A 27,800-nucleotide genomic window follows, 5' to 3' on the forward strand; every position below is an offset into this window, starting at 1 on the left:
GGAAGCCAAAAGAAGCGTGCACGGGGATAGATTGGAATGACGGCCGCGTATCCTACCCCCTTAAATTTTTACACTTTCGATCCCATATACGTTGTACCCTTCCTTATAAGTGGCAAAATTCTGTGAATTCTGCGAGGAAGTGGGATTAATATTCTGTGCATTCTTTGCCACCTTCATGCGCTTGGCCTCGGCTCGGGACTTGTAACAGAACTCGACCAAGGCCACCAGCATGGCCAAGCCCAGGCCGCCCACTAGGATGTAGAAGACCCCAGCCACATTGCTCAGGCTGAGAGCGCTGGTCTTCTCCTGTAAATGCACATGAGACACGGGTCAGCGGTCAGGGAAAGTACAACATATCTGTAATAAGCATTTATATGCATAAACAAGAGAATATTTAAAGTGGCAGTTTTACGTCTATGTGGATACAAATGCACAGCTCAGGACAGTAATGTTAAAACAATAACTGTGCTAAGTAGAATGCGCTATTGGTTAATGTGCCCTTGAAGCGATGCGAATGGGGGCATTCAACAATTCTGCTCAAATGGGATGGATTTACTAAAGCCTTTAACATTGACTTGAAAGTTACATACGAAACCAGCAATGTGGTTTTAAATCACAGTCCTTACATTTCCCACATGCTAATGGCTGTAGTAAATATTATTTCTTTGTTGAATTCACAGTTATAGCAAGGGTTAATGTGCTATGCTTAGCTGTGATATGAATTATGCTTGTGTAAGAAAGCCTACAGGACCATTTAAAGGGATGCTCAAGAGAGGCATCTGAATGGAAGGCATAGCATTAGACACAGGGAAGCAGATGAAGGGCATTGTGGGTAAAAGACAGGAGATCGACACACATACACACCTACCAAAAAGGTATTTAGGGGCTGTCAGTTAGATATTCTTTTCAAATATTAGTGTACTGTACTGTGCACAGAATGACCACGCATAAAACACGACACATAGACAGATATAGAGCTTACTTTTGTGAAAATTCATTTCTTGTTTGCACTGTTACCTGTAAGGATATAGCTTCCTTTTTTTAACCTTGAATTTTAAAATGTAACATAATAATTAAAATAATTGAATTATATGTATTTAACTATTTAACCTTTTTAAATAATAATAATAAAATCTTTAAAAATGTATTTTGTTAAGTTTGTTTGTCTAACCATATGCAGATGGATTTGACTTTACCTGTTAATTTAGATGTTACCACACAAAGCACTTTTTTTTTTTAACAATCTGTCCAATAATAGCAATAAATTGGGGTTCCAAAGGTGAAATTTTAAGAACTAGACGTACCAAAATTGATCAACCGCTAACTTGAATATTGCCTATGGTGGTTACAACCCTGAAGCGGAGATATACTTTGACTATATATGGCTATGAAAACAACCTATGCCTTGTTGCAGAGAGTGTACTGTTTTATATTCCCATTTTTGTTGTATTATAAAAGTGCAAACATGGCAAAGCAGTTTTCAAACAATGTACATATAAATATTTCAATAAGCATCGAAATAAAGCACACTAAGACAATACAACAATCGACAAAACACAACCAAACAGCTTAACACACTATGAAAGACATTTAAGAATCTTGGACACCCTTGTAGATGGTCCTACAAATGACCTGAGAGAAATCATGTTTGTACTGGAACAATTTGAAGTCTTTCGTTGTATGTGCTGGATATGAATGTCTGAGAACTGCAATTCTAAACTTGGCACAGCTCAGGCCTGCAAGTAATAGCAGGATCTGTGATTCTCAGATTTAGAAGCTGGAAGGAGACCACTGATTATGGTACAGATATTACAAAAGGTGCATATGGCATAAGTGGCATGCATTACTTTTTAAATCTCAGTGGATGGTACCAGATATTAGTAGCTCTGCAGGCATTAGTCAAAGAATCTCACCAAGGCATCTCATGCTTGTCTGTGCATTGTCTGTCTAAAATCGTTTTTTTTTTTTAGTCATTATTATTTAAAATATGGGTAATTCCCACTAATCAAAAATGTGCTTGATCACATAGAACCTGCAGCGACTAACCTTACTTCCAGAGTCCTTGGCTCCACATTCACCTTTATCGTACCACCATTTGTTTTTCAGCTTGTCTAAGGTGCCTTGCTCACTGAGTTTCAATACTGCAAGGTTTACTGGCGTTCTTCACGTGGGAAATAACATAAATAACATTATCAATGTTATTTTATGTTATTATTACATTCAACTTTCTCTTAGATTTCACCTTTTCTCTCCTCTTTTCTTTATTGCCATAGCGATTATGACGTTGATGCGCCATTTGGCCTAAGCAAATGCAAGTTTTGCAGAGCCAGATGTGCATTAACGTATCGCCTGAAGTAAGCAGCAAGGACAACAGCGATGTGTACTGCACACAATAACCAATCAGAATACCAGTGGCTATTATGTTTATGTGTGTGTCCTCTGGCAATGGTTAGCAATGTTTAACCTGTCAGTGTTGAAGAAAATGTCCGCCTTTGGACTTGTGGTTCCTGTGTGGTTTTGCTGCTTACTTGAGTGTTGCATTGAGTTACCCATCACTTTGCTCTCTGGGGCTGACCTTGGAATCACCTCCCCCGCTGCCGCACTCTCCCTTGTCGTACCACCATTTGTTTTTCAATTTGTCCAACAGGCCTTGTTCATTCAGTTTTAGTACTGCGAGGTTAACCGCATTTCTTGAAACGATAAAACATAACTTGTAAGACAGGGTGAGCCAACTTAGCAATTGTCAATGGTCCTCTTTCAAACCTGCTGATTGCTTTTCTCTGTTTTCAGCATTTAAACAAGTAAGAAGAAATCATATCTCCTCCCTTTCAAAATATGAAGCTGTTAGCAAATATAAGTCAAATCAACTAATATCATCAGTTAAATGTACTTTAGGTGAGTTTAACTGATAAAGGTGGCTCAGAGTGCCGTGAATAGAGACGTTTAACGCAGTACTCACATCCATAACTAATAGCAGTGGCCTGCAAGTAACATTACTTGAAGAAGGACAGCAGAACAGCAATAAAAGCTGGTTATATCTTCATCATATATAATTCAATCTTCTTCTAAGGCCCGCCCACCCAATTCTTAAATCTGTCCAGATTGGTTGCTGTTCACAGGAGGAGGAGAAATTGAATCCCACTAAAAGAAGACTGTCTCTAATAAGGCTGAGAGATGGCATTATGAAATACATTTCAAATATCAGCATATCTTCAAATACATTTACATAGGTAAACCCAAGCAGTGCCACCTGTTCCTTGAATATGGCTAAATTTAGTTTGATTGCCAATTTGGAGGTTCAAAGCACATCTTTGTTAATGTTCTTAACGAAAAATGTGTACTGCAAGGGTTTGGTAAAAACATTTCAGCAATCATTACATTATTAGAAATAGGCAAAGACAGCAATAATTAATGAATATAGAAAGATGAGAGACATGATAGGAGAGGATATTAGGCAAAACCTTAAAACATTCAAAAGACAAAACTGAGACACAACACTTAAAATACAAAATCTCAAAGATATATCTCTATAGATTAGCATTCGGTTAAACTTGAATTCAAAGCATGAAAAAATGCACTAATATAATGTATATCTTTAAGATATAAAAAAAAAATATATTATATATATTTATTAAATAAGGAGGTATTCATATATGTAAGATATAAATAATGAAGTATTCATATTTTTTTTCAAATTTGTAAAAAAATCTGATAAGATAAATATTTTCTTTCTTTAAAAAAAAAAAGATTATTAATCTTTGACTTATTTGGCTCTAATGTATCCAGCTACTACATCTATCTCTTTTATACAAACCAGGACACATGAGCACAGCTACATCAGGGTAGGTGGGATACTATAACAACATTGGACACATTGTTATACTATTCCACCCACCTTAATGAGGATCCTTTGGGGGTGGCGATGCCGTAGCCTTTGGAGTCCAGGTTCCCTCCGACCTTCATAGTGTCACAGGGTTTGCGCTGCTCGATGTACTCGTTCATGGTAGACTCCAGCAGATAGGCATACTTCCCCTTGGACTTCCTCACCCGCATAACACCTTCTGCTGTCGTCTTAACAAATACTGAGGGCTCCGCACTTTTCATGTATGTCCACATTTTGTCGAAAAGAGCGATTTTGGAACGCTGGAGAAAAAATGATTACGTAAACTCTGTTAAATCTTAGTTACACTTTACAATAAGGTCCCACTGGTTAACTAAAATTAACTAACAAACAAATCATTTGTTACAGTATTCATTCATTTGTGTTCTTGTTAGTTTGTTAATACAGCTGTTCGTGTCAGCTTAGGTGCATTAAAAAATATTACCAGAAACAACTTTTGATATTAATAATTTATTAGGAAATGTTCGTTAATACATGCTTTAGAGTTATTCTTAATTTTTTTTATCATAAACAATATAGTTAAATAATGTTAACAAACTTTGTTACTAAAATGGCCATGCCAAACTTTTTTTTTTTTCAAATTACTGTAACTAAAGCAATTTATTATTTAGCTGTGCATTTTATCTTAGCCTCTTAAACTCAAACTTAAAAGTATGTGCTATTTCATCAGTCATATTTAAAACAATCATACATTATATATACAGTAAAAAAATAAAAAAATAATTGCAAATGAAAAAGTAAAGAAAAAGTAGGCATCTGGATTACATGGGAATTAAGAAAATGGGTGTCTTACCCTGAAAAACTCTTTCGTTGAACCAGAATCTAAAGTTCCATAAGCAATCTCTGTTTGCTTTGCTAAGTCCTCTGCACTCTCAATTGGAGACACCATCCTTTCCACTGTTAGGAAGGCAGCCAAATTAGCCGTATAGGATGAAATTATGATCAGGGTGAAAAACCACCAGACACCTCCAACAATGCGGCCAGAAAGAGACCTGATAAAAAAAAAGACATGAGATCATGATCACAGTTCAAAAATTGTATTCTCAGCTAACAGGCTACATTGAAAGCAAACTGCGATCGATGTAAAACTCAACCATATAAATGTTTTAACAAAATTTTGCAAATTTTACATATTTTCCATGACATGCAACTCATTGTATTGTTGAAACTGTGACATCTTGTGTTATCTCTGAAAAGATATTTACAGTATGTAAGAGTTAGACTAAGGTTTTTGAAGGCAACATGATGTCTGAACAGAAGCTTCACTAATGATAATTTAAGGTATTTGTGAAAATAGCTGCTAGGTAGAATTTGCTTTGCCTGCTTAGATGAGTATGCGTCATGCATAATGAATAATGAACATCTCAATATATAATGTTTAATCTTAATTTAAAAGTGTAGTATATTTATGAATTTCAGCATATAGATGTAACTAATAATTTATCTTAAATAATATCTTTCGACCAAAATGCATGTGCCTTTATAAAAGCAGCATTTCTTGAAAAAATGGCATGTAGAAATATAAAGAACTTATAAGTCAAAAACAAACCTTGGTGAAATATCACAGCCTTGTCTCATAAAAGCTCCAAGAGAGAACCAAAGGCTGTTGAAAATCCCAAACTCATTGGTTGACTCGTTGGTCTGGATCTGGCCGTCCTCATATTCCTCTGTGTGCCACTCATATGGACTGAAACGACTGACCAGGAAAAGCACCACGCTCACGCCGATGTAGGCAAACACGATACACATCCAGATCTCATAGGCCAGAGGGTCCAGGAATGAGAACACTCCAGGCTTGGACTTCTGAGGCTTCTTGATCATGATAGAAATGCCCAAACTCATGAATGGCTTCGAGAAGTCGATGACTTCTTCTCTGACTAATGTGATAGTCAATGGAGCCACTGCTATGTCCGCTTTCTAAAATGAAAGAGATTTAATTTAATGATATTGTTTGAACTGAAAAATGTTTTATCAAAGAAAAATATTTATGCTCATCATGGTTAAGACTACTTTTCAGACCAGCAGCAGTTACTTGTCAATTATGCTCAACTCTGAAAGTTTAATAAATAAACCGTTCTTACCCCATAAACCAGTTCTCCAACCATTCCATTCCAGATCTTCGTCTCTGCATCTCTAGCTCCATATTTGCCATCTTCCACTATTTTCAGCTGATATTTAAATCCACAGTGCTTTGCTATTTCAGCTGCCAAGTCCACACAGTACCCCTCATATCTTTCATTGTCCATAAAAAGGTCAGCATTCTTCTTTAGCATTACATACGGCGCTTCCTGAGAGCGACAGCAAGGAACACCTTGTCAGAGCCGTGCCCATTTTTACTACAGTGCACATATTTCAACAGAACAGCATAATAGCATGGAAAACCACAAGTGAAACCTACTAGAATGGTGGTGACAATCACAGTCTTGTTTTCCAGCCCCATTGTATCATTTGGGAAGAGATCAGACTTTGTCACGACCATTTTGTCAACTTCATTCCAATAGCCAATCTGAAAAAGAGAGGCATTTGTGAGTATCTTATGACTTATTTGAAATGATAAAGCATGCTTTTCTGTCCATATACTTTTCTTAGAACAGAGTCTTACCTTAACTGGCCCATTGCTTTTCAGTTCCATGACATTGACGGTGTAATTCACCCTCTTTCCATACTGGTCAAACTGAATGTTACCAGTGAGACCATCAACTCTCACCTGCATGAAAAAGATATGACAGTGAGGAATTGTTTCCTTTCTTTTTTTTCTAAGAAAGATGAAATATCTAAAATGGGCATCAAAATAGTATTTAATCATGGGAATAAAAAAAATAAAAAAAATAAGTTTATTTTAAAAACATATTTAAGACCCAATATTAAGAAGCTCTGTTTTCTGTTCAACATTTTTTATCAAACATTATTTAGAGATTAAATTAAATGTGAAATAGAAACATTTTATATAGTGTTCCGAAAAATTAATCAATTAGAATTATTAATAACATATTAATTAGATATGATTATTATTAATAATATTTAACAAATATAAAATTGTAATTAAAATAGTTCTATAAATTTCTTTGTGCTCATCGTATGGCAGGGTGGCGTGGTGACTTGTCACCTGTTTTAGGGCACGCTCTATCTCAACCCCCTGTGCCCATGGTACAGCTGGATTAGCCAGGCAGTCTCCGTTGTTAGCTCGACGAGAGATGTCAATTCTCTGTTTGTGCAGATAGCGGAAGGCCTCAGTCATCACCTGAACCGCGTCATATGTCAGTGCTGAAGTGTACTGGATACAGAGAGAGAGATAACAATGAGTTAGTTATCAGGAAAAAAAATCTGAAGGTGGTGTAGCAATTCAAAATGTAATTTGTGGTCCAGAATTATATTTGAAATGAATAACACATGGCAAAGCCATATGCTTTTACTTTAACATGTATTTGGTGAAGCCGTCTCTGAAAGAATAACAGCAGGTATATTTGAATTTCATTACATTTGAATTCTACTCACATACATTTAAATTCTGTATTCTGTTTGTTGCCTTAATGTAGGTTCAATTCATATTCAGGATCCGTTAGTAATGTAAGAATGACACACTTGATTTCAGTCCCAGGAAATTAAACACCTACTTTGTCTTGGTGAGAAGACAGATGAGACCACATTTTATCTGGAGTACAAATTGACTAACAAGCTTGTCCTTTAAATGGCCTGAACTATACAGGCATTTAAATGAAGACATTTTATGTTCATGTAGCAATTACCTGAACATCTTTTTTAATCCAATTTAGCAAAGCTGTCTGAAATAAAATAATTAATGGACGGACACAAACCGGGATCTCACCCGTATTTTGCTGTCTGCTCCAGGATATTCTTTTTCCTCCAGAGCTTCCCAGCGCTGGTCAAATTTGGACACCAAGGGGTCATCGAAATCCACAATCTGAAAGCCTGATACATTGGATCCACCATACTGGATTTTTGAAAGATCTCCATCCACAAAACCCTGAAAACATGACATGGTTTTTCTCAGCAATTTTGTTTAAAAAAAAATTTTCTCATCGTCATATGTTTTTCTTCGGTAGTGTTCCATTTCAGATCATTTACCAGATTTGCTATGATGTAGTGATATCCCTTCACATGCCTGCCAATAGTTATCACCTGCAAAGAGAATAATGAAACTCATCAAATTAATGAGATAAAAATAAACAAAATAAAACTGCACTTAACATCTAAGCCATTATAATATTTTTAAGACATGACAAGACAATGCGAACTGCTCCACACTGCCGTCAAACAGACGGACTGAAATAAAAGCAGCTTCAGAAGTTTGTGTGTGATAAGGGCAAGGCACTTGTGATGTATATGTGTGAGTGTGTGTGTAGATGAAGCTATATTATAGAGCCAAGATCAGTTGCATTGATTCTGGCGGTTGGTTAAACACACTTCTGCAGGCCTTAAATACAAATCAATAGCTCTTCCCTGAGGGTGCAGCGAGTGAATGAAAAACCCATCTCATGAGGACTTTTCTGCCCGCTAACAACATTTGTTTGTGCAGCCTAATTAATGATTCATAGTTATGGTGCTCTTAGTCTTAGTCCTTAGTTGCTTTAATTATCTATTTTTTTTAATAGTTTTTATGTAGACTTATTAGACTTACAGTATATAAGATTTAAGATCTAAGATTTATATAAACACAAACATTTCACATTTCTTTTGGATTGTCACTTTCTTTTTCTTTAAATGTTCTACCATTTAAAAGTTTGAGGTTGGTAAGATTTTTTTATGTTTTTGTTTTCTTCCGCTCACCAAGGCTGCATTTATTTTATCATACAGTAAAAACAGTAATATTGTGAAATATTATAACAAAACTGTTTTCTATTTTAATATATTTTAAAATTTGTTTTATTCCTGTGATGGCAAAGCTGAATATTCGGCATCATTACTCCAGTCTTCAGTGTCACATGATCCTTCAGAAATCATTATAATATGCCGATTTGATGCCCAAGAAACATTTCTTATTATAATCAATGTTGTGCTTTCACTTTTGATGAATTATTGCATTGCTGCTAATTATGCCTGGCCAGGTTGGTGGCTGTTAGTGAATATGAGGCAGGTTTTTCAGCTGAAATGTTCCAAATGTATATTAAATTGTTACATGTGTTTATGTCTATACCTGCTCCATGATGTCTTTAACTTTGTCCTGCTCACAGTCAAGGATGACCCTCCGCTCCTTCTTGTTTTCTAGGTCCTGAAAGAGTGAGCGATATGCTTCATCCTTTTTCTCGTCCTTCATGTTGCCCACGTTGATGGCGGTCACCTGCCATTTCTTCTCAGCTGCTGTGTCTAGCACAACTTGGAGTGTGGTAAGTCCTGATTATGAGGAAGAGGAACAAATTAGGAAAACAAAGACCTCCAAATGTCGATTAGACCCCTTATAAACTGCTTTATAAGTGACTTAACAATAAGTGGTTAAGAACTATGCAATGCATTTGCTACACCGTTTAGACTGTTTGGGTTGTATCGCCCGAGGGCTGACAGAAACCACAATGTGATCAGGTCAGCACTGTTTTTGCAATATTCATGGCAAGCAGCAATTCAGGGGTTATACATAATATAATATAATAAATAACTGTCTTTGTTTTTATTCAGTCACTTTTTTCCATTTCTTTCCATGCTTAACAGAGTTGCCAGTTGCATTATTAATAATACTCCATGGAGGATTTGATACAGATAATACGACTCTAAAATTGGCATTTTGATTTCTGTCAGTCACAGGGGAGGTAAACAACTAAAACAATCAATTAAGCGTGCATAATAGCTACAGCACTTGTTTATACACAAGTACATGTCAATGTAAGGGGAGTGTTTGCATGCTAGATATGTGTATTTTTTTTTTTTGAAATACCATGTATGTGAAGTAGTTAAGGGTAAAATCTCAGGGAGTGCAAGGCACAGTGGGCTCCAATGTTTAACCTTTGTAAAATGTGTGTCTTGGGGACATGAGGATCAAAGCTTACAGCTATTCTTGGAGATAAGTGATTAAAAACTCATTAGTAAGGGCCATTAGCGCTAACAAATGAGATGATAGCATTGAAATGCATTGTTACTCCGGCACACTCCAAAATCACTTCTGAATCTAGGAAATCCTGATGTGGGTCACTAAAAGACTAAGGAGCAAATTAGATGATAGCACTTCTGTTCATTATTGTTCCAGCACACTCCAAAATCACTTCTGAATCTAGGAATGCCTGATGGGTGAATTTTCAGCATCATTACTCCAGTCTTCACTGTCACACGATCCTTCAGAAGCCAATTGCTGATTTTGGTGCTCAAGAAACATTTACTATTATTATTATCAATGTTTAAAACCGTTGTGCTGCTTAATATTTTTTTGTGTAAACCATGATAAAAAAAATCAGGATTCTTTGATGAATATAAAGTTCAAAAGTCTTTAAAGTATAAATGTCTTTACTGTCACCTTTCATCAGTTTAATGCATAGGCTTACTTGCTGATTTGAAGTATTAATAAAAAAAAAAACTTATTGACCCCAAACTTTTAAACAGTAGTTTTTTTTTTTTTTTTGTTTGTTTGTTTTTTTGTTACATAAACATGAGTGAAACCTTAGTGAATAATAGTCCAATATCTGTCTATTTGTTTCCCGGTATGGGGTCTCCCTCATTGAACTGTGCTGTCAACTGCATTACATAATCTCATTGTCTCTTTATAAGCACTACACAGCTGGATCTTTGTAGATTGTGAGAGGTGCTTGGCTGATTTAATTAGCCATCCCAATTATGCAGAGGTCATGGATGAGTCATACAGTGAGGGAGAATTAGTCTTTGTGCACAGCCAATCATTTATTGATTATATAAGACACTTTAACATAAAGTCCAATGAGACAAGGATCAGTGACTGTCTTTAAAATCCTTCAAGCTCAAACAAAAAAAGAAAACAAAAAAAGAAAAGCACAATCCAAACTTTAGTTGACTTTATTGACCTGCTGAGACAGGGATTCTGGTGCTCTAGTATGTTTCCAGTCGTAAGCATATTTCTCTGTTGTTGTTGTTTGTCATGCACCTGTCCCTTAAGACAACACACCATCTAACAAGCACTAGAGAGTGTGTGTGTGTGTGTGTGTGTGTGTGTGTGTGTGTGTGTGTGTGTGTGTGTGTGTGTGTGTGTGTGTGTGTGTGTGTGTGTGTGTGTGTGTGTGTGTGTGTGTGTGTCAGTGTCGCTCTGGGTCCCTTGTCTCATGCACTCCAGGACCACGGACAGCACCACGCCAGATGCACATAGGCAGTAGGCAGGGTGACGAAATGACCCTCAGCTGCAGTCACTTACTCACTTCTGTGCTCATCAACACTGACTACAAAAGAGATGTTAGCATCTCTGTCAGGTGGGTGATGAAAAAGTATCTAAAGAGATCAATTGAATTGCAGAAAGCAACTAGCCTGGGTTTCCCCATGCTGCCATGTGCGCAGCGCAATTTTATTCATGCTGCTAAGCAGCCTGGACACCATGGACCAGATTTCCCCCTCAAAAAGGGAACCAATCACAGAACGGGGAGGGAGCAGCAAGACGATGACGACATCTCTGCGACACACCGAAGCAGTTTGTTTATATCTATGGATCCAACATGGCAGCAGACGTGAAGTTACCTTTCGATGCAGCCTTAGATAGTGTTCTAAGTAGTTTAGAACGCAAGTTTATTTCGTCTTCTTCCTCGTCGAATTTCTGTCGCTCTACATACGTCATCTGGTATAATTGAAACGATTGGCTATGAGCTACTTACAGGCGCATTTGATAGACATTCGTAGCGCCCAATAAACAGCTCTGGGCATTCGTAAACCACACCTCAAATACGAGAAAAAGAACATGTGGTTCCCAGAGCACGTCTCAATGAGAAGAGATCTGACGTTAGCCAGGCTAGAAAGCAACCAGCATGCTGTAAGAATCCACCATGTCATCACATGCCAGCCAATGAACGAACACTTAGCAGGAATCTTTCCACAATTTATATAAGCACAACAACTACCATTCTGGCCATCAGTTACTTTAAGCCTTAAAAATAAAAGGCTTTCCGGGGTTATAAATTATGAATTTGTTTCCTGCTAAAGTGCTCAATATCAGGCTTGAATGAACTCTTTATTAACCCATCAGCCATTTCTTTACTAAAACATTCACAAAGCCATTTCTTTACTAAAACATTCACAATGTATTTAATGCAACAACAAGTGTGTATGCCTCTATCTTTGAAGGTTATCCGGGCCAATGTAAAATGCAGTTGTGTGTGAAGGCAAAGTCACTTTTTTTGTCTAATATAAACTCATATTCCAGTTCGGTTTGATAGTTACACATTTTCCAGACATTTTTTCCCCCATAATTATTTACATTATAATGTAAACTACCGTTCAAAAGTTTTAGGTCAGTAGGTTTTTTTTTTTTTTAAGAATAAAATACTTGTATTACTTTTATTCAGCAAGGACAAAAGTGATTAAGTGACAGTAAAGGTATTAATAATGTTACAAAAGATTTCAGTTTAAAATAAATGCTGTTCTTTTGAACTTTCTATTCATCAAAGAATCTGAAAAAAATATCAAGCAGCACAACTGATAATAATAAGAAATGTTTATTGAGCATCAAATCCGTATATTATAATGATTTCTGAAGGATCATGTGACACTGAAGACTTGAGTAATGATGCTGAAAATTCAGCCTTGCCATCACAGGAATAAATTACATTTTACAATATATATTAAAATAGAAAATAGTTATTATAAATTCTAATAATACTTCACAACATTACATGTTTTACTATATTTTTGATCAGGTAAATGCAGCTTTGAGACTTCATGAAATGAGCAGAAGAGACTTCTAAAAAAGTTAATATTAGCAGATTATAATTTGAAACCAAATTCAAGTTTGTTTATTTTTTCCTTTAAAAATACAAATAACTACAATAATACAGAAACACATATTTCATATAGCTTTTATTTGTTATTATTGCCCTTTCGTAGCCTTTATTTTTCATAGCCACCTTCTTTCAAACTATCAGTCAACAAATCCTCTATGAACAACACAAGTGTAATGAAGGTCGCAGACACACAGATGTACCACTATAAACCGGCAAATCACTCACAAATCATCATTCAGTACATTCCATTTACACGCGACCGAAAGTGATGTCTGAGTAAGTGTGTTATGTCATACTGATTTAAACTAAAAAACTCTGAAAATTATGTTCTTATGTTTCACATACCAAAGCATGCAAATCATTTGAAAATATATATATATTATGTACCCTCAATCTTCAGGATTATTTGCACAAATGGAGGAGTGAAATACTGGTTGTGGCGTTAAGTTTGCATTTATGTCAGAACAATCTCACCAGTGGAATGCATCATGACCACAGGCGCAGTGCTGCTGCTCTCACACTGTAACGTTGACACATTAATAACACACACAGCACAATGGTTGCCATGGGAATGCAGCGTCGATTGACCTAATTAGTATGGCAGGTGATGAAATATGCACCTTGACACACGTTTATTACCACACACACAACCACACAGGTCTGAAATAAATAATGCAGCCAGATTCAGCCCGCAACAAAAGCAAACAGTCGCAAATGCACGCATGCAAAAACACACACAAAGGTGATTTTTTTGTGGGGTGGGCATTGTGTTATGTATACATAATTAATATTAATAAATTATAAATGGCACTGATCCTCATCACTGGGAAGTTGAAAGTAGCAACCTCACAGTTAATAAAACGTCCCCATTACAGATGTATGACACCGCGATCCTTAGAGAGACACATCAACCATTCTCATTTGTGCCACAAAGCTCTCAACCTCCGCAACCATCAAAGAAATGGGAGGGCGGGAGGAAAATGAGTGAGACAGAGAGGGAGACTGAAAAAATGGAGAGTGAGAGAGACAGATATGCTTGAGGCAAATAGAAAGCTGAGAAACAAAGGCCAGTGGGTCCAACAAACACAAAATGAACCTTTAATAATTCTGTAGCCCACAGGATCCTGCCACTCTTGCTCAAGGTGCAAAACATGCCTGTGTTTTATTGTAGATATGCCTTTTGACAGGCTATGCTCCCTTAAAATATACTTAAAATATGTGTAACTATTCAGAAAACAACAGCCATAATCCATAATGACATCCCTAAAAACACATACGCAACAAGACACTTTAGTGATATCTATTTTAAAAATCACTATTTATCTTCAACCCACGCATCTCATGTTCATATGGTATTGAATAATGCAGTGCAGTGCTTTACCTCGGTCACTGTCGTACAGGTAGGCAAACTTGTCCCATTTGTAGTACTCTATGAGACTCAAGAGAGGACCTTTGATGTCTGGTCGCATCTGAATGATAAACTGCTGATTTCCATCCAGGGGAAAGCTTGGTGTGATGAAGGAGACGTGAAGTGTCCCGCAGAACGACGTTATTGTGTTCACTGACTTCTTGTCATAAAATCCAAAAATAGCATAAACTCCCCTTGAGAACTGTGAACAGACTGGAAATAAAGAGAATCAATTAGAATCTGACAGACAAACTCTAAAATCTCATCTGTAAAACATTTAAAAAGTATTAAATGAAGTGTTTTTAAGAATTATGTAAAATGTGATTTGAAAAAAAAATATATATATATAGGAGAAGAGTTTGTATTAATCTTTTATCAACAACAATGTGATCGAAAGAGAAAATAGGCTATATAATGGTGCGTGGTAAAATAAAATAGGTATATGACTCTATACATCAATATTTACAATTTTTAAATTAAATTATATTAATTACATCTTTTCTCTTTCTCTCACCAAAGAGGCGAATAGCCTAAAAAAGATGAAAACCCCTGATCTACAATTTTATTGCAAACAAAACCTGAAAGAGCCCCCAGCACAGATAAAAAATTCTCATTCGGAGCCACTCATTTTTAAAGTTGTCTAACGGGCTGATGAAATGAATTTGAGAATCTGAGCACTGTAAACTTCATTGTTCCAATATGATGTGAGAAGCAAAAGGTGAAGATTATTACTGGGGGATGGCATAATCAAATTCATTGATGAAATATGCATTGCAATCAGTGTAATTAACTCTAATTACTCTTGTAATTAAGTCTAATTGCTGAACAAATTATGACTTTATGATTGATCATATAGTTAAATTAGTATATTAAAAAAGCCGTGAAAAAATAGAGACAGTAGTACTAACAATTTTTTTTGGTCTTACTGTCTGGTCAGCCTCAGGAGTATATGAGCAAGAGAAATGATATTAGTAATAAAGAATGGTTGCTGGCACAAAGAGTCCTGCTGTCACTGATGCCGTGCACGAGTATAATTCACCTCATATAATACACCAAGATTAAAAAATTGTACAACTAACGTACAATGTGTCCTCATGTTCATGAGATGGTACAACATACTGTAACTGGGCCACCTCTATATATCAATGACCATCTGGCTCTGAGCCTCTGAATTTTTTTCCCTACTTGGTCCCTTCCCCCACTCCACTTTTCGCTACCATCCCCAACTCGGACTGTCGCTATTTCCCAAGACACCTTTCTGCCTGTCACTTCCATGTTTTATACAATGAAAGCTGCATGGCGTGTGACAGATCAGGCTGCTCTTAGACCTGTCCTTAATGAGTATATTGCTCTGCACTATTAGTGAAACCATTTATGAACATTAAACTTTCTTATCTATAACCAGTTTCAACATTTCCGTTGATCTATAGCAATCAAACGGTCAAGAAGAGGTCGGATTATCAGATGGGTCAGGTCATCTGGTATATGGTTGGTTGTTGAATCAGCATGAATCAACCCCATGAATGCATTTTTTTTTTTCAAAATACCAGCCATATAATACTGTAACAAAATAGGTAAAAAAGGATGTCAAGTGCAGATAAAGATACACTTTTGAATTGCCTTTCCTCAGGCTATTACTGAATAAAAATAAAAGGACTATTTTTTATTTTTACAATTCTGCCAATTATTGCTTGCAGTCAACCTCAATACATGTTGAGTGATTCTTCCTTCAGGGGAACTGTTTTGGTCTCTAGTATGAATTTAAAGGGGAACATGAAATTATTCTAGTTGTAAAGGATAGATTGTAATAGCCTTGAACTTCTTTATTATGTCTCTGTAATTACTCTTTCCTAATTAGAGATTAGAAATGTTACATTTGCCAGAATTTCTCGATATCGGTCCTCTACTCAAACTTCCCCTCTATAATAAATGTATAAAACAACATTAAAATCAGCGATGTCCTACCTTGCGCTTTTTCCTAAGAACTTTTGCTATTTACAGAATGTTTACAATTTTTTTTTCTAACAAAGAATCACTGTATCATCGCTTGAACAATGATTATTTAGTAGGATGAGTCAGTTTATTATCTTGAGTGAACTAAACGAATACTTTCAACATGTTGCTAACTAAAGTTGTTTAGTTGACCTTATTTAGATTCTCAAGTATTTGTCTAAATGTTGTCCCAACTTTCCAAATTGAGTTATCTGAACAAACAATTTTACGTTGAACAATGTTGTGCCAGTTCCCAGCATGCATCGCAGCTTGAAAATAATATGTGGTAATACGTATTATTAAAAATGATCACTGCTTTGCATTTACTGGCTAGAAATGTATAATGCAGCTGGTTTTTTTTACAGTTATTTAGCTGCGGTTCAGAGTTCATATTTTTACTGAATATGCATTTGTTGACGATCATCACCATGTCTGAGATTTGTGTTGTGTTGAGGTATATGTGTATCTTACTGCAACGTTTGTATGCAGTTTATTTGCCTAACAGTGTAAAATGTTTGGCTCTTGTTTTAAGAGGTAAATAAAGTTCATATAATGTAGTTAGCCTTGAAAATGGACAGGAAAGAACAAGGATTGTAGCCTCTCCATCACTAAATGCTTAACAATCTTTGGTTACCTTGACAAGAATTTCAGTTCAAAAGACTACTAGTTACTCATTAGATGGAACAAAGGTTGACTTTAATTGGAGCAAATTAGTTGAGTAAACTTAACAAGTTGAATGTGGTAGGTTGCCTTATTTTTTTCAAGTTTTATTATTAGGATTTAAATTTTAACCGATAATGTGCTACGTAATGAACAGAAATTTGAGACTTGAGTTCATTTAAATGTTTGCATGGCCCAGTCAGTCAAGTGTGGAAGAACAGTAGATATATGTCGTCTTATTAAAGTCTTTTAATCAAGACCAAGACCGCCACCATATACAGAGAGCGAATAAGAGACCCAAGAAGTCATTAATGACACTGTCACAAATGACTGCTTTTCAATAGCACAGAGTCATTAGCATACAGAAACACCCCCAATGAGTGAAGTGTGAGGATAAATTACTTCATGCTGTTAATAGCTAATGCTTCAAAGCTCTGCTTATTTATTTCATTTCTCGTCATCATTATTTTTACATTTAATCGAAGAAACACAATAAAGACTGGTCTGTCTTAAAGGATGTACTACTGTATGTATAATATGTATGCGTTCTGTCTTTAAACTTTGCTCACAGCAAATTTCTATCTTTGGTCACACTTTAGATTAGGTTCCAATTCTCACTATTAACTATGACTTTTGCCTCAATAAACTCCTAATTACTGCTTATTAACAGTTAGGGTAGGGTTAAGGGAATATGGTCATGCAGAATAAGGCATTAATATGTGCTTTATAATGACTCATAAACAGCCAATATCCTAGTAATATGCATGCTAATACTGTAGGTAGTTAATAGTGAGAAATTGACAATTATTTTTATATGTAATATTGCAGTATTTATTATAAATGATTTATCAGTATTTGTACAAATAGGATAAACATCACTGCTAAAATAGCACCATAAAAGCTACTACTGGCGTTTTTTATTTAATTATTTATTTTTGAAGCATGACAGCCCTGGTCACTATGCTGTATGACAAGTTGCGTAATGATTATTAAAAAAGAAAGAAAAAAAAATCTACTTTCATTTTCCACATAAAAAATAACAACAGCAAATGGGGTCAGAACAACATGACGGTCAGCAAACAATGACAGAATTTTCTAATTTTTGTTCTCTATCCTTGGGCACAAAAATTAGTATGTCTTCTTTGAAAATTATGATGGTCCAAACCCCAGATAAAGCTCTATATGGGCTCACTGGGCATGACCATAAAACTGATATTAAATGTGTCCTTGTGTAATGAAAGCAAGGTAACCTTCAGAGAGAGAGAGAGAGAGAGAGAGAGAGAGAGAGAGAGAGAGAGAGAGAGAGAGAGAGAGAGAGAGAGAGAGAGAGAGAGAGAGAGAGAGAGAGAGAGAGAGAGAGAGAGAGAGAGAGAGAGAGAGAGAGAGAGAGAGAGAGAGAGAGAGAGAGAGAGAGAGAGAGAGAGAGAGAGAGAGAGAGAGAGAGAGAGAGAGAGAGAGAGAGAGAGAGAGAGAGAGAGAGCGCAGAATGCCTGAAGTGGTATATTTAGCTGTCCTCATTAGTTGGCCTTATTTTCTTGTGTCTGACACATTCTGTTCTATAGGGCTTCCATTTCCGGGACCTGCGATCAAGTTTCCCAAACGTGTTGCTTGATTGACTTGTAAGCTAACTAAGCGCATTTCTAGTACACGTATTGAGTCCACGGCACATCATTTTCCAGCCTCCATGTTATGTGTCAGTCACCTTTGATGAAATAACTATATTAACTAGAGCAAAAATTAGCACAATACTGTGCAATATATTACACTCACATGCCCTAATAACTTACACATAAACTGCATAGGTGCCACACAAGAGCAATCAACTCCCCCTTAAGTCCTCATTATCATTTCTAATTTGTTGTTTACTCATTTACTTATTTGTTTCTTTATATTGACTGAGAGCGTGCACAGTAAGTCTAATTAAACATTGATTTTTTAACATGATAATTTCTACTGTTCCTCCTCCTCTTATGTGTTTGACATTGCAATATATTGCATATGGCACCTTATCACTGCTTGCCAAAGCGTTTCATAGGGTTTGTGCTGTTAGCAAACAGAATTGCTGTTCTCTTTTTACGCTTGACAGTACATTACTCTGTCACTTTTCATATATGATGTGCTAAGGATGTGAATACTGAAATGGCTTGGTCAGGTTTAATAGGCTCTGACTGTAACGGTCTGGTCCTGTGTGTGTTTAAGTCTGTATGTGTCTCTGTGTATAAAAGCAAGTTTATCTGAGCAGACATGTCTGAGTGGACACATTCCTGCCATTGGTTTAAGAGGAGCATTGTGGGATGGATGTGGTTCTCACAGTCTCTTCCTGCAGCTGCTCCATGGAAACACAGAGAGCCTCAGTCCCCAGCAACCCTCTTGTTTACAGAGACCGGATAGAAACATGCTAAAAAGACAGGGGGGTGTAAACCAGACAAAAACCTAACCTTTGAGACCTGACCTAAATGATCTGATTTTAAACACATAGGGCAAAAGTTCAAATAAAGCAGATTTCAACACATAATCAAGGGAATAATCATCTGGAAATGGAGTGACTTTCTGGTTCAAAATATAATGCTCTCTATGAAATAAACAAATTATGCTTCAGTAATGCATGTGATTGTTTTGATGCTAAATTATTTTCACCTATCTCAATAAAAAAATTAGGGGAAAAAATTACACCGGTCTGACACAGCAACACTAGCTTAACCAATGGTGGAGTTTGGGGCGGGGCTAACTCTGTATTCAGCCAATGGCAGACGGGGGGAGTTTTCATGAAACCTCATTAAAAAGTTTTCTCTCCATTTTTCCCCACTTCCATTTGGTGAAACAAGTGGTTCAAAAATTACACACATAACCTTTAATAGACTTCTTGGGACCATTTAAAAAAAAATACTTTTTTGGTGGAAATCATTTTGCTTTTATTAAACTTTAAAAGGTTATAAAATATTAATGTAGTACCCCATTTAACATGGCCGGAAAGACAATGTTCTGTATTCTTAAATTATATTCTCTTCTTTATGAGAAAAACAACTCTTTTGGATCAATTATCCAGTAATATAACAGCAAAAAGTCAATTTAAATGTTGTTCTGCTTGATAATGGTTCAATTTGTATTCAATTATTAAAAATTTGTAAACCAGCTTTATTTATATACAGTATTTAATAATACTTTTAATTAGCTTTATTTTTCTATTTTCAGTTTTCATTTTTAGTTGATTTTTTTTATCAATATCTATTATATTGATCAAAAAACTACTATATTGATATTGATAATATTAATATTTTCTATTTACTGTAGCTTTCATTTATTTTTACTTTAGTTTTATAATTTTAGTACTTTAACTTAAACATATTTTATTTCAGTTAGAAAACATTTCTCATTTCCGATTAAGTTTTTTTTACATTTCAAATTTGTATTTTATTTCAGATTTATTTCAACAAACAAAAACAATTTTGAAGAGCTTTAGGTTTGTAGCTGATTTTAGGGGCACGATCAGTGAATTCAGGCACAAATAAATAAGCCTGAATGCAGAGCAGGTGCGTATGTGGAAATTCTGCAAATGGCTGGATTGTGCAGTGCACTGGTGTGTCACGGCATCTAATAAGCTTCTGTAAGTCGTTCCGAGTCGGAGTCCAGTGTAATAAACACATGAGACTTGATGTTTGCTCATTATTGACGTGCCGTTGCCATAGAAACAGCAACCGCCAGACATTCAATGGTGTGAGAGGGAAAGCTGAATGTTTCAAAGGCTGTGAAATAAACTTGAAGAATGATTAAGGGAATAGACAGATAAAACATGAATCGAGTAAGATTATCATTTTGTTTTAGAAAACACCTAGCAGTGGGAAAATCATTTTAACACAAGGACTCAAGTACTAATATAAATGAGCTGTGCACAAAAGACACTCAATAAGCAGTTTTTTTTTTTTTTTTATAATAGTGCTTTTATAATAGTTGTATTAATTATGTCATATTGCCATCAATTATTCCTTGAGCTTTTATAAACAGTGTAATTGTCTGTGTATATTGGAAAAGCGAAAGCGCTTTGGCGGAATTTATTATAATGCAGTCTGCATGAATACCGGCACAGCTTGCAGACTTTCAGACACTGTTCTGAATTCACTTCTGAGAATTCCTGATCAAACATGCACACTGTAACAACTAACTGAGAGAAACCATGATTAGTCATGCTTAATTTCAGTCATGAACACTTTATATGGATTACAGCAGGGCGACAGCGATAGATGCAATTTCCATTATGTAAATGCAACCCTTTAAAAGGAACCCAGCATCTCCATGGTGACCGTCGAATAGAGCGTTTATCTTTCCTGTGTGTGTGTGTGTGTGTGTGTGTGTGTGTGTGTGTGTGTGTGTGTGTGTGTGTGTGTGTGTGTGTGTGTGTGTGTGTGTGTGTGTGTGTGTGTGTGTGTGTGTTGAAGTTGATTTCACACTCTGGCAGGACAAATCATATTCCACCCACACATACAAACACACACACACACACACTCATTGAGGGAGTTCTCAGTGGCAAGTGTACAAGCTTAGGAACAGATAAACCACAGGGTGTTAGAAAAGTCTTCCTCTAACGGGGAAGCTCATCACTATGGAAACAATGGCACAGTCTGGAGCACAGGCTGTGAGGGATACTAGTTGGAAGTCCCTTCGTTTCCTGTGAAAAGTACCACAAGAATGTCCATAAAATATGCACATTTCAAGTTTTAGGATTATCTCAGAAATTAGTGTTTGCCTGGAAAGTATGTTCAATTTATTCATTTTATTTCTATTATAATTGTTTTCCTTTGTTTGTTTATTAGGTTATTGAATGTGCCTTATGAAACCTAAGCTCAGGTGCCTTCAATGCATTTTTTTTAACCTGTAACAATCCCAAATTTTCCATATTTTTTTTTTATGGCATTGCACATACATCTCAGGTCAAAGTAGAACTGCACAATTGATCGTTAAAAAGACTGTGATCTTGATTCAAACACCCACACAGCCTCAAATGACAATGATTTAAGCCAGTTGCACACTGTACATTTTGGCCACGATTTGCCTGTCTGAGACCAATTTAGCAAATCCTAAAAGATTTCTCTGATCCAAAACACTGATTCATTCAGGAACAAACAAATGACTGCCTATAGTGAGTCATTGGATCATTTATTAAACTGATTCAATACATTTTTAAAAATAGATTGAAACATTTTATTCGGAACCTCAGAAGCCTGGATATTGCAAGGTTTTTCTTTATAAGCCTAATTTTCAGGTTTTGTAAATCACTGAAATAAAAAAATATATAATTCTCCAGAATCACGAGAATCACAATTTCTGTTGGAAGAAAAGAATAGTGATTCTCAATTTATTCAGAATAGTGCAGCTCTAGTTCAAAGCTATAAACCATTTTATCCATTCTTAAACATGGATCGCAGGTGTGAACCACCTCTGGCCATAGCTGAATGGAGCACAGACTACTAAAATAGGCCAAATTGAGATGTTGACCAGTTCTGACTCTCACTCATTTGTCATGATGAGATGATGTACTGGACTTACGCAGAAATATGACAAAGCTGCGCTGTCTCACATGGCTCAGTTTTAAAAGCTCTTATTGAATGTCACACAATTACTGTTTCCCTCTGTATGAGAAGGCCGGAAAAAGTGGAAATCGAACTGTCAGATAATTTATGCAGCCCATTTCTGTTATGTGGCTGCAGCCAGGGGAAAAAAGGGCTTTTAATAGACGGGGGTCATCCCTGTGCGGGGTGGGGGATGAAAGAACTGCACTTCACTGAAGACAAGACACCTTCCCAACATAATTGCCATAAGGAATTTTCATCTTTCTTTCTTGGATTTCCTGGTTTTAAATGAAGTAGGCCTATAATAATGATCATTTGACCCTTGTTGATGTAAATTATCTAAGCAATTCAAGTCAAACCATCTACAGTAATAAAGAAAAAAAAAATCTGTCGCTTTTACCTTGGTGGAAAAGATGACGTTTAGCTGAGCCTAAAGTTTTTTTTTTCCTCCAGAACTTCTTGCGACAATACTAATGTGGATTATTTCATGCATTAAGCCACCAAAATGGAAACATGAGAAAACCTGAGAAAAACATGAAAAAATCGCGATGAGTCATAATGTGTCAAGTGCAGTTTTACCAAGAGACAGAGTCTGTCACAAGGACTAAAGTATGTATTTTAGCAAGACAAAATATGCAAAATATAGTTTCATGGGCAATAAGAAATATTTATGACTAGTAAACGTCCTCAATTCGTTCGGCATCAGCAGATGTGGCATAAAGTTATTTTGGACCCTGACTTCAAATCATTCACAGTTTCTAATGCTTTTTTCTGTTCCGTGCTTCTTTTTTTCTCAGCAGTGCAGCACTAAAGCCTTTCCCAGGCTGCTGTGTGACAGCCGGATCAGAGCGAGCAGTCCTGAGAACCCTGCTGTGTCAGGTAGGAAAAAACAGCAGGTCTTTTTAATTGAAATGGGATCGAATCACTCAGTTAGCAGAGGATAGTCGAACGACTTATGTATGTACTGACAAGAGACAAGGATTGAAACACACGCAGCTATTGATCATGATCACGTAATTTATTTCCCACAGTTAATAGACTTCACAATCCCAAACCAGACTGAATGATGTGGAAGGGAATAGGGTCCTCGCTATTTAAGACTACTGATTTGGTATCTGGGGGTTTCATAGTTACAACATTTAGTGAAGCACAAATGCACTGAACAAGATCCAGCACTGGAAGTGCTTCCAAAACCAGGGACAAAACCACACTGGATATCAATCAGTGCTCCCAAGTGTACATGAAAATGAATGTCCTGTGAAAGTCATGGCACGTACAAAATTAATTTCACATAGATTAGTCTGAGTAAATATTTTGCTATCCAAGCTCAGAATATATGTTTTTATTAGGATAAATTTGTGTAAGTTGAATACATAACACACATTTACCAATTTGCACAATCAGTGCTGGCTAGCTTATTTACAAATTGTAGTCCGTTACTGATTCCAAATTACATGACAAAAACTCTATTAATCCATTACATTACACATTTAAGGTAATACAATCTGACAACTTTTTGATTACTTTTAGAATACTTTTAACCTAACTCGATTATCATATTGATTTGAATAGGATAAGTATCATACTGATACAAAGAGAAAGAAAATATGTTCCATTCTTTGTTATCAACAACATGAACTGCATTAAATATTATGGGGTTCATAATGGAACTGCAAGGGGTTCATGAGTTTATTGTAAAGCTAAATGTTAAATTAAAATAAATAATTTTAAAATGAAAACAATCAAAATAAAACATTTACTAAAAAAGCAATATATATTTAGTTTACCTGCATGTAATGTGACCATTAACCGACATCAGAGACCGTAATTGTATTATTTAATATTTTACTTACTGTCATAATTTTATTACTGACCTAACTTATAAACTAAAAAATTTAGGGAGTAAATATATTAGGTCAAAGGAGTTTCAGCTGACTAAAAAAGTTGGGAATCCTTATGTTGCATTTAAATATAAAATGACGTGAATTTGTACATTGTAGTGTGTTTGAAAGACAAAAGCCTCCCAAAGACAGTAATACATACTGTAGTTAAATGACTCACTGAAGCATAATTAAAATAATACTTATTGTGTTTGTCAGAAGTTGATTAGATATGCAGTGTTGCAAATGCAATGCTGAGTAAACACTTCTTAAAAGTGAAATGATTTTTCAGTTTTCAGCGATAGGCACATGGCTCGTTGCTGGTCTGTGTGTTTAATTCCACAAACCCAGAAGATATTCTGAACATATAGCAGGCTTATATACGATTAAAAAAAAAGTAGTTCCAATGTAGAAACAATGTATTATAAATAATTTACTGCCATTGTGAGAATAACATGTGATCCATAAAAAGTAACTGTAATCTGATTACGAGTATTTTATGTTGCTGATACAGTTTCCATCCAATTAATTTGACAATTAATCTTCAAGAAATGTCAAGGAGCAGCAGACTCTTTAAATGTATTTATCTACAACTAATCTGTGTTGTGTTTTGTGCGATGTCAGCAAACGTGCTCCAGATATATCTTCCGGATAGATGGAAGGGCTAAGGAAAGCTGACCAGCACATCTGCTTACTTGACTCAAATATATGCATTTAAATATGAATCATAAATCCACTAAATTAGATTGGGAGGCCCTGCGCAAACGTAAAGCTTTTATGTTTAAAGCTGGGGTGTTTTATCATTCAGTCTAGTCCATTCCTGTTTAGATTTTTTTAGTTTGTTCAGTGAAGTGAGCAAGCAATCATGGTCAAATCAGAACATAACATGATCGTTGCAACTGACTCTTAAGCTACCATTAATTGTGACACCTTTTCTTGTAAAGCAACAGAAAATATGTTACTCTAACACATACTGAAAACATATTTCTGAGTGGTCAATTTGAATCAATTTGAAGTTGGGATGTGGCAAACAACCATATTTACATGATAGTACGAGTGCCATCAATGCCTTTCGGGTTATATAGTATGTGGGTTAATTCACATCTGAGGTAAGTGCTAATATAATAATACACAGCATCTTGCCAAAAGCTATATAGCTTCAAAGGAGAAGAGTCTCATTAGTTGCATTTCATACCAAAGTAGCATATCTTTTTCTCATTAGAACAGCCATTTAACACTGGGCTATTCACAGTATTTGTACTCGAGTTGTCATACTTCAGTTACAAGAATGACTGTAACTGACTCATGCCTAACCAACAACACAGAGCAAATGTCAGGTTTAGAGAGTAAATGTTTTTCAAACCAACAAGACCCATGAAGTCTTCCATATACCAGAGACCAAAATCAGTGTTGCATTATGAATCATATCATCGGTTGTGCTCTTCAAACTATTTATTTTAAGTAAAGCAAGTGTAAATGACATTTAGTGTGGTCCAGATTAAATACGACTGATGGACACATTCTCCCCAGCTGCTTTTAAAAAGACACACTAAACTGTATGGGAAAGATTGAAAACGATAAAGCAGTGCCTGTAAATGCATAGTGCCATCTAGGGGTTTTTATGTTTGAGAAATAAAATGAACGACGCCTGACAGACCAAATATTAACACATAACACTCATCTTGGGGAAGAAATTCAGTGCTAAAGTATGTTTTTCAAGAATACGCACAACAAATGAAGTGCTACACTATCATTATTAACAATATCAAAGAATACTAATTCTAAAAATGCATCTGTATTGAATAGGAAACTAAAGCATCAAATAGAATGTTCTCATAAGGTTGTTATGAGAAAGTTCTGCAAATGATTTAGATATGTAGTATTTTTTAGGAAAAATAATTGAAAAAAATGGAACTGAACCTCTTGAGGAGACTTCAACAAGAATCATTTTCGAAATATTGCTTAGCAACAGCCCACTGAATACTTAATGAAATCCTTGAATATAAGTGATCCACTTAATAAAGGCTTCATTTATTCATGATCATCTCATAAAGTTCTTTACTAATTAAATCTAATGCAGTGATGGTCAGTAAATGTAAGAGAGGTTTCTCACATATTGAAAATGTCTTCTTTCTACTCTTTTGACCATTTGTAGCTCAACAGGCTACCCACGTTAAAACAGCAAATATGTGAATGCAAATAAACCGATGACATTTTCTAGCCTTGTGATACTGATAGACCACAAAAATTCCTACAAGATAATATTATGGCATAGTTTCAAATGTCTGGATATTTAACGATATACATTTCGTCTGCATTATAAACCTCCTGAGTTAAGCAGGTAATTTATTCAGATAAATAGACACTCTTGTAGCCTATGCTTTCTGCGACATTAATCTTTATATTATCCTAAGACACTATATATATATATATATATATATATATATATATATATATATATATATATATATATAGAATGTTCATTGAATAACTCAATCTAATATTACAATAATTGTTAAAGATCATTGGAACATAACTTGTGCAAAATGTGTACAAAATGTAATGAATCAAATAATCACTTTTGCATTTCATAATAACTCATGCAATTTTTAACAAATATGTGATTGGAGCAGTCAATATGGGCCAAATTTGAACATCTGTCTTAACAAATCCATTCCTCCCTGCTTATGCAAAACAACCATAACAGATGTTTAGAAAAATGCCACTGGGACCCAAACTTATAAAGAGAAAAGTGTGTGAGTGGTTCAATCTAAAAACAATTAAAAAATAAAAAAAAATAAAAAAAGGCCAAAGGTGAAAAGTCGTAATCCGGTTCAAAATTGTGAAATTGTTCAAATCCGGGTCAAATGCGACAACCTAAATACATAATATCATATAGCCTATTTTTTTTTTATGTAATTTTTATACATGTAAAAAGATATTCGAGATAACGTCAAAAAAGCTTGGTTATAGTAACACAAATATAGTAGGCTATTTATGTATAGCGTTTTCTTTACCGAAGACAATAGAATGGTTAAGCTGCTTCTGATGATGTGAGCTCGTGCTCATCTCCGTTACTGTGGAAACCAACTTCACATCCTGCTATACACAAATTCCTACCAATAGCCACACTGAAACTTCAGCATGCAAACAAACTATCCATTAACACTGACGAAATGTAGAAAAACGAACAGCTGTAAAAACTGTGCAATCACATGTATCTATATATATATATATATATATATATATATATATATATATATATATATATATATATATAAAGAAGAAGACATAACTTACAGCAGTTAGTTACAGCGAAACTGTTTGCTACTTCCAGATTGTCGATGTGAGGCGTCAGTCTAAATTCAGCCGTTCCGAACTGAACCATTCCGATCCGAAACGCGCTGTATTCCTGATCAGCTCCCCTCGGAAACAAGCCCCCTGCACGACACACACCACAATATGCTGAAAATAATCATACCGTTCACACGAATTAAA

General features: G+C 35.6%; 1 protein-coding gene across 2 annotated transcripts; it reads right to left on the bottom strand.

Moving 5' to 3' along the window:
- Positions 1–60: 60 nt before the first annotated feature.
- gria2b (glutamate receptor, ionotropic, AMPA 2b) lies at positions 61–27,705 on the bottom strand (the record flags this gene model as incomplete). 2 transcript variants are annotated; one of them, XM_081382235.1, is made up of 14 exons in its annotated part: positions 27,603–27,705; positions 14,180–14,419; positions 9,057–9,253; positions 7,988–8,041; positions 7,728–7,886; positions 7,008–7,175; positions 6,504–6,608; positions 6,300–6,407; positions 5,983–6,189; positions 5,451–5,818; positions 4,695–4,893; positions 3,896–4,143; positions 2,047–2,161; positions 61–306 (listed from the first exon to the last, which is right to left on the bottom strand). In XM_081382235.1, the coding sequence occupies exons 1-14, from the start codon at positions 27,688–27,690 to the stop codon at positions 61–63; spliced, it is 2,502 nt and encodes an 833-aa protein (XP_081238361.1). In that variant the 5' UTR covers positions 27,691–27,705. The 2 variants fall into 2 exon arrangements, with proteins under 2 accessions (XP_081238361.1, XP_081238362.1); XM_081382236.1 differs by lacking the exon at positions 2,047–2,161 and adding an exon at positions 2,576–2,690.
- Between the last annotated feature and the right edge of the window lie 95 nt (positions 27,706–27,800).

The sequence above is a fragment of the Scardinius erythrophthalmus genome (assembly GCF_964197995.2).
Source record: "Scardinius erythrophthalmus genome assembly, chromosome: 13".
NCBI classification, from domain to species: domain Eukaryota; kingdom Metazoa; phylum Chordata; class Actinopteri; order Cypriniformes; family Leuciscidae; genus Scardinius; species Scardinius erythrophthalmus.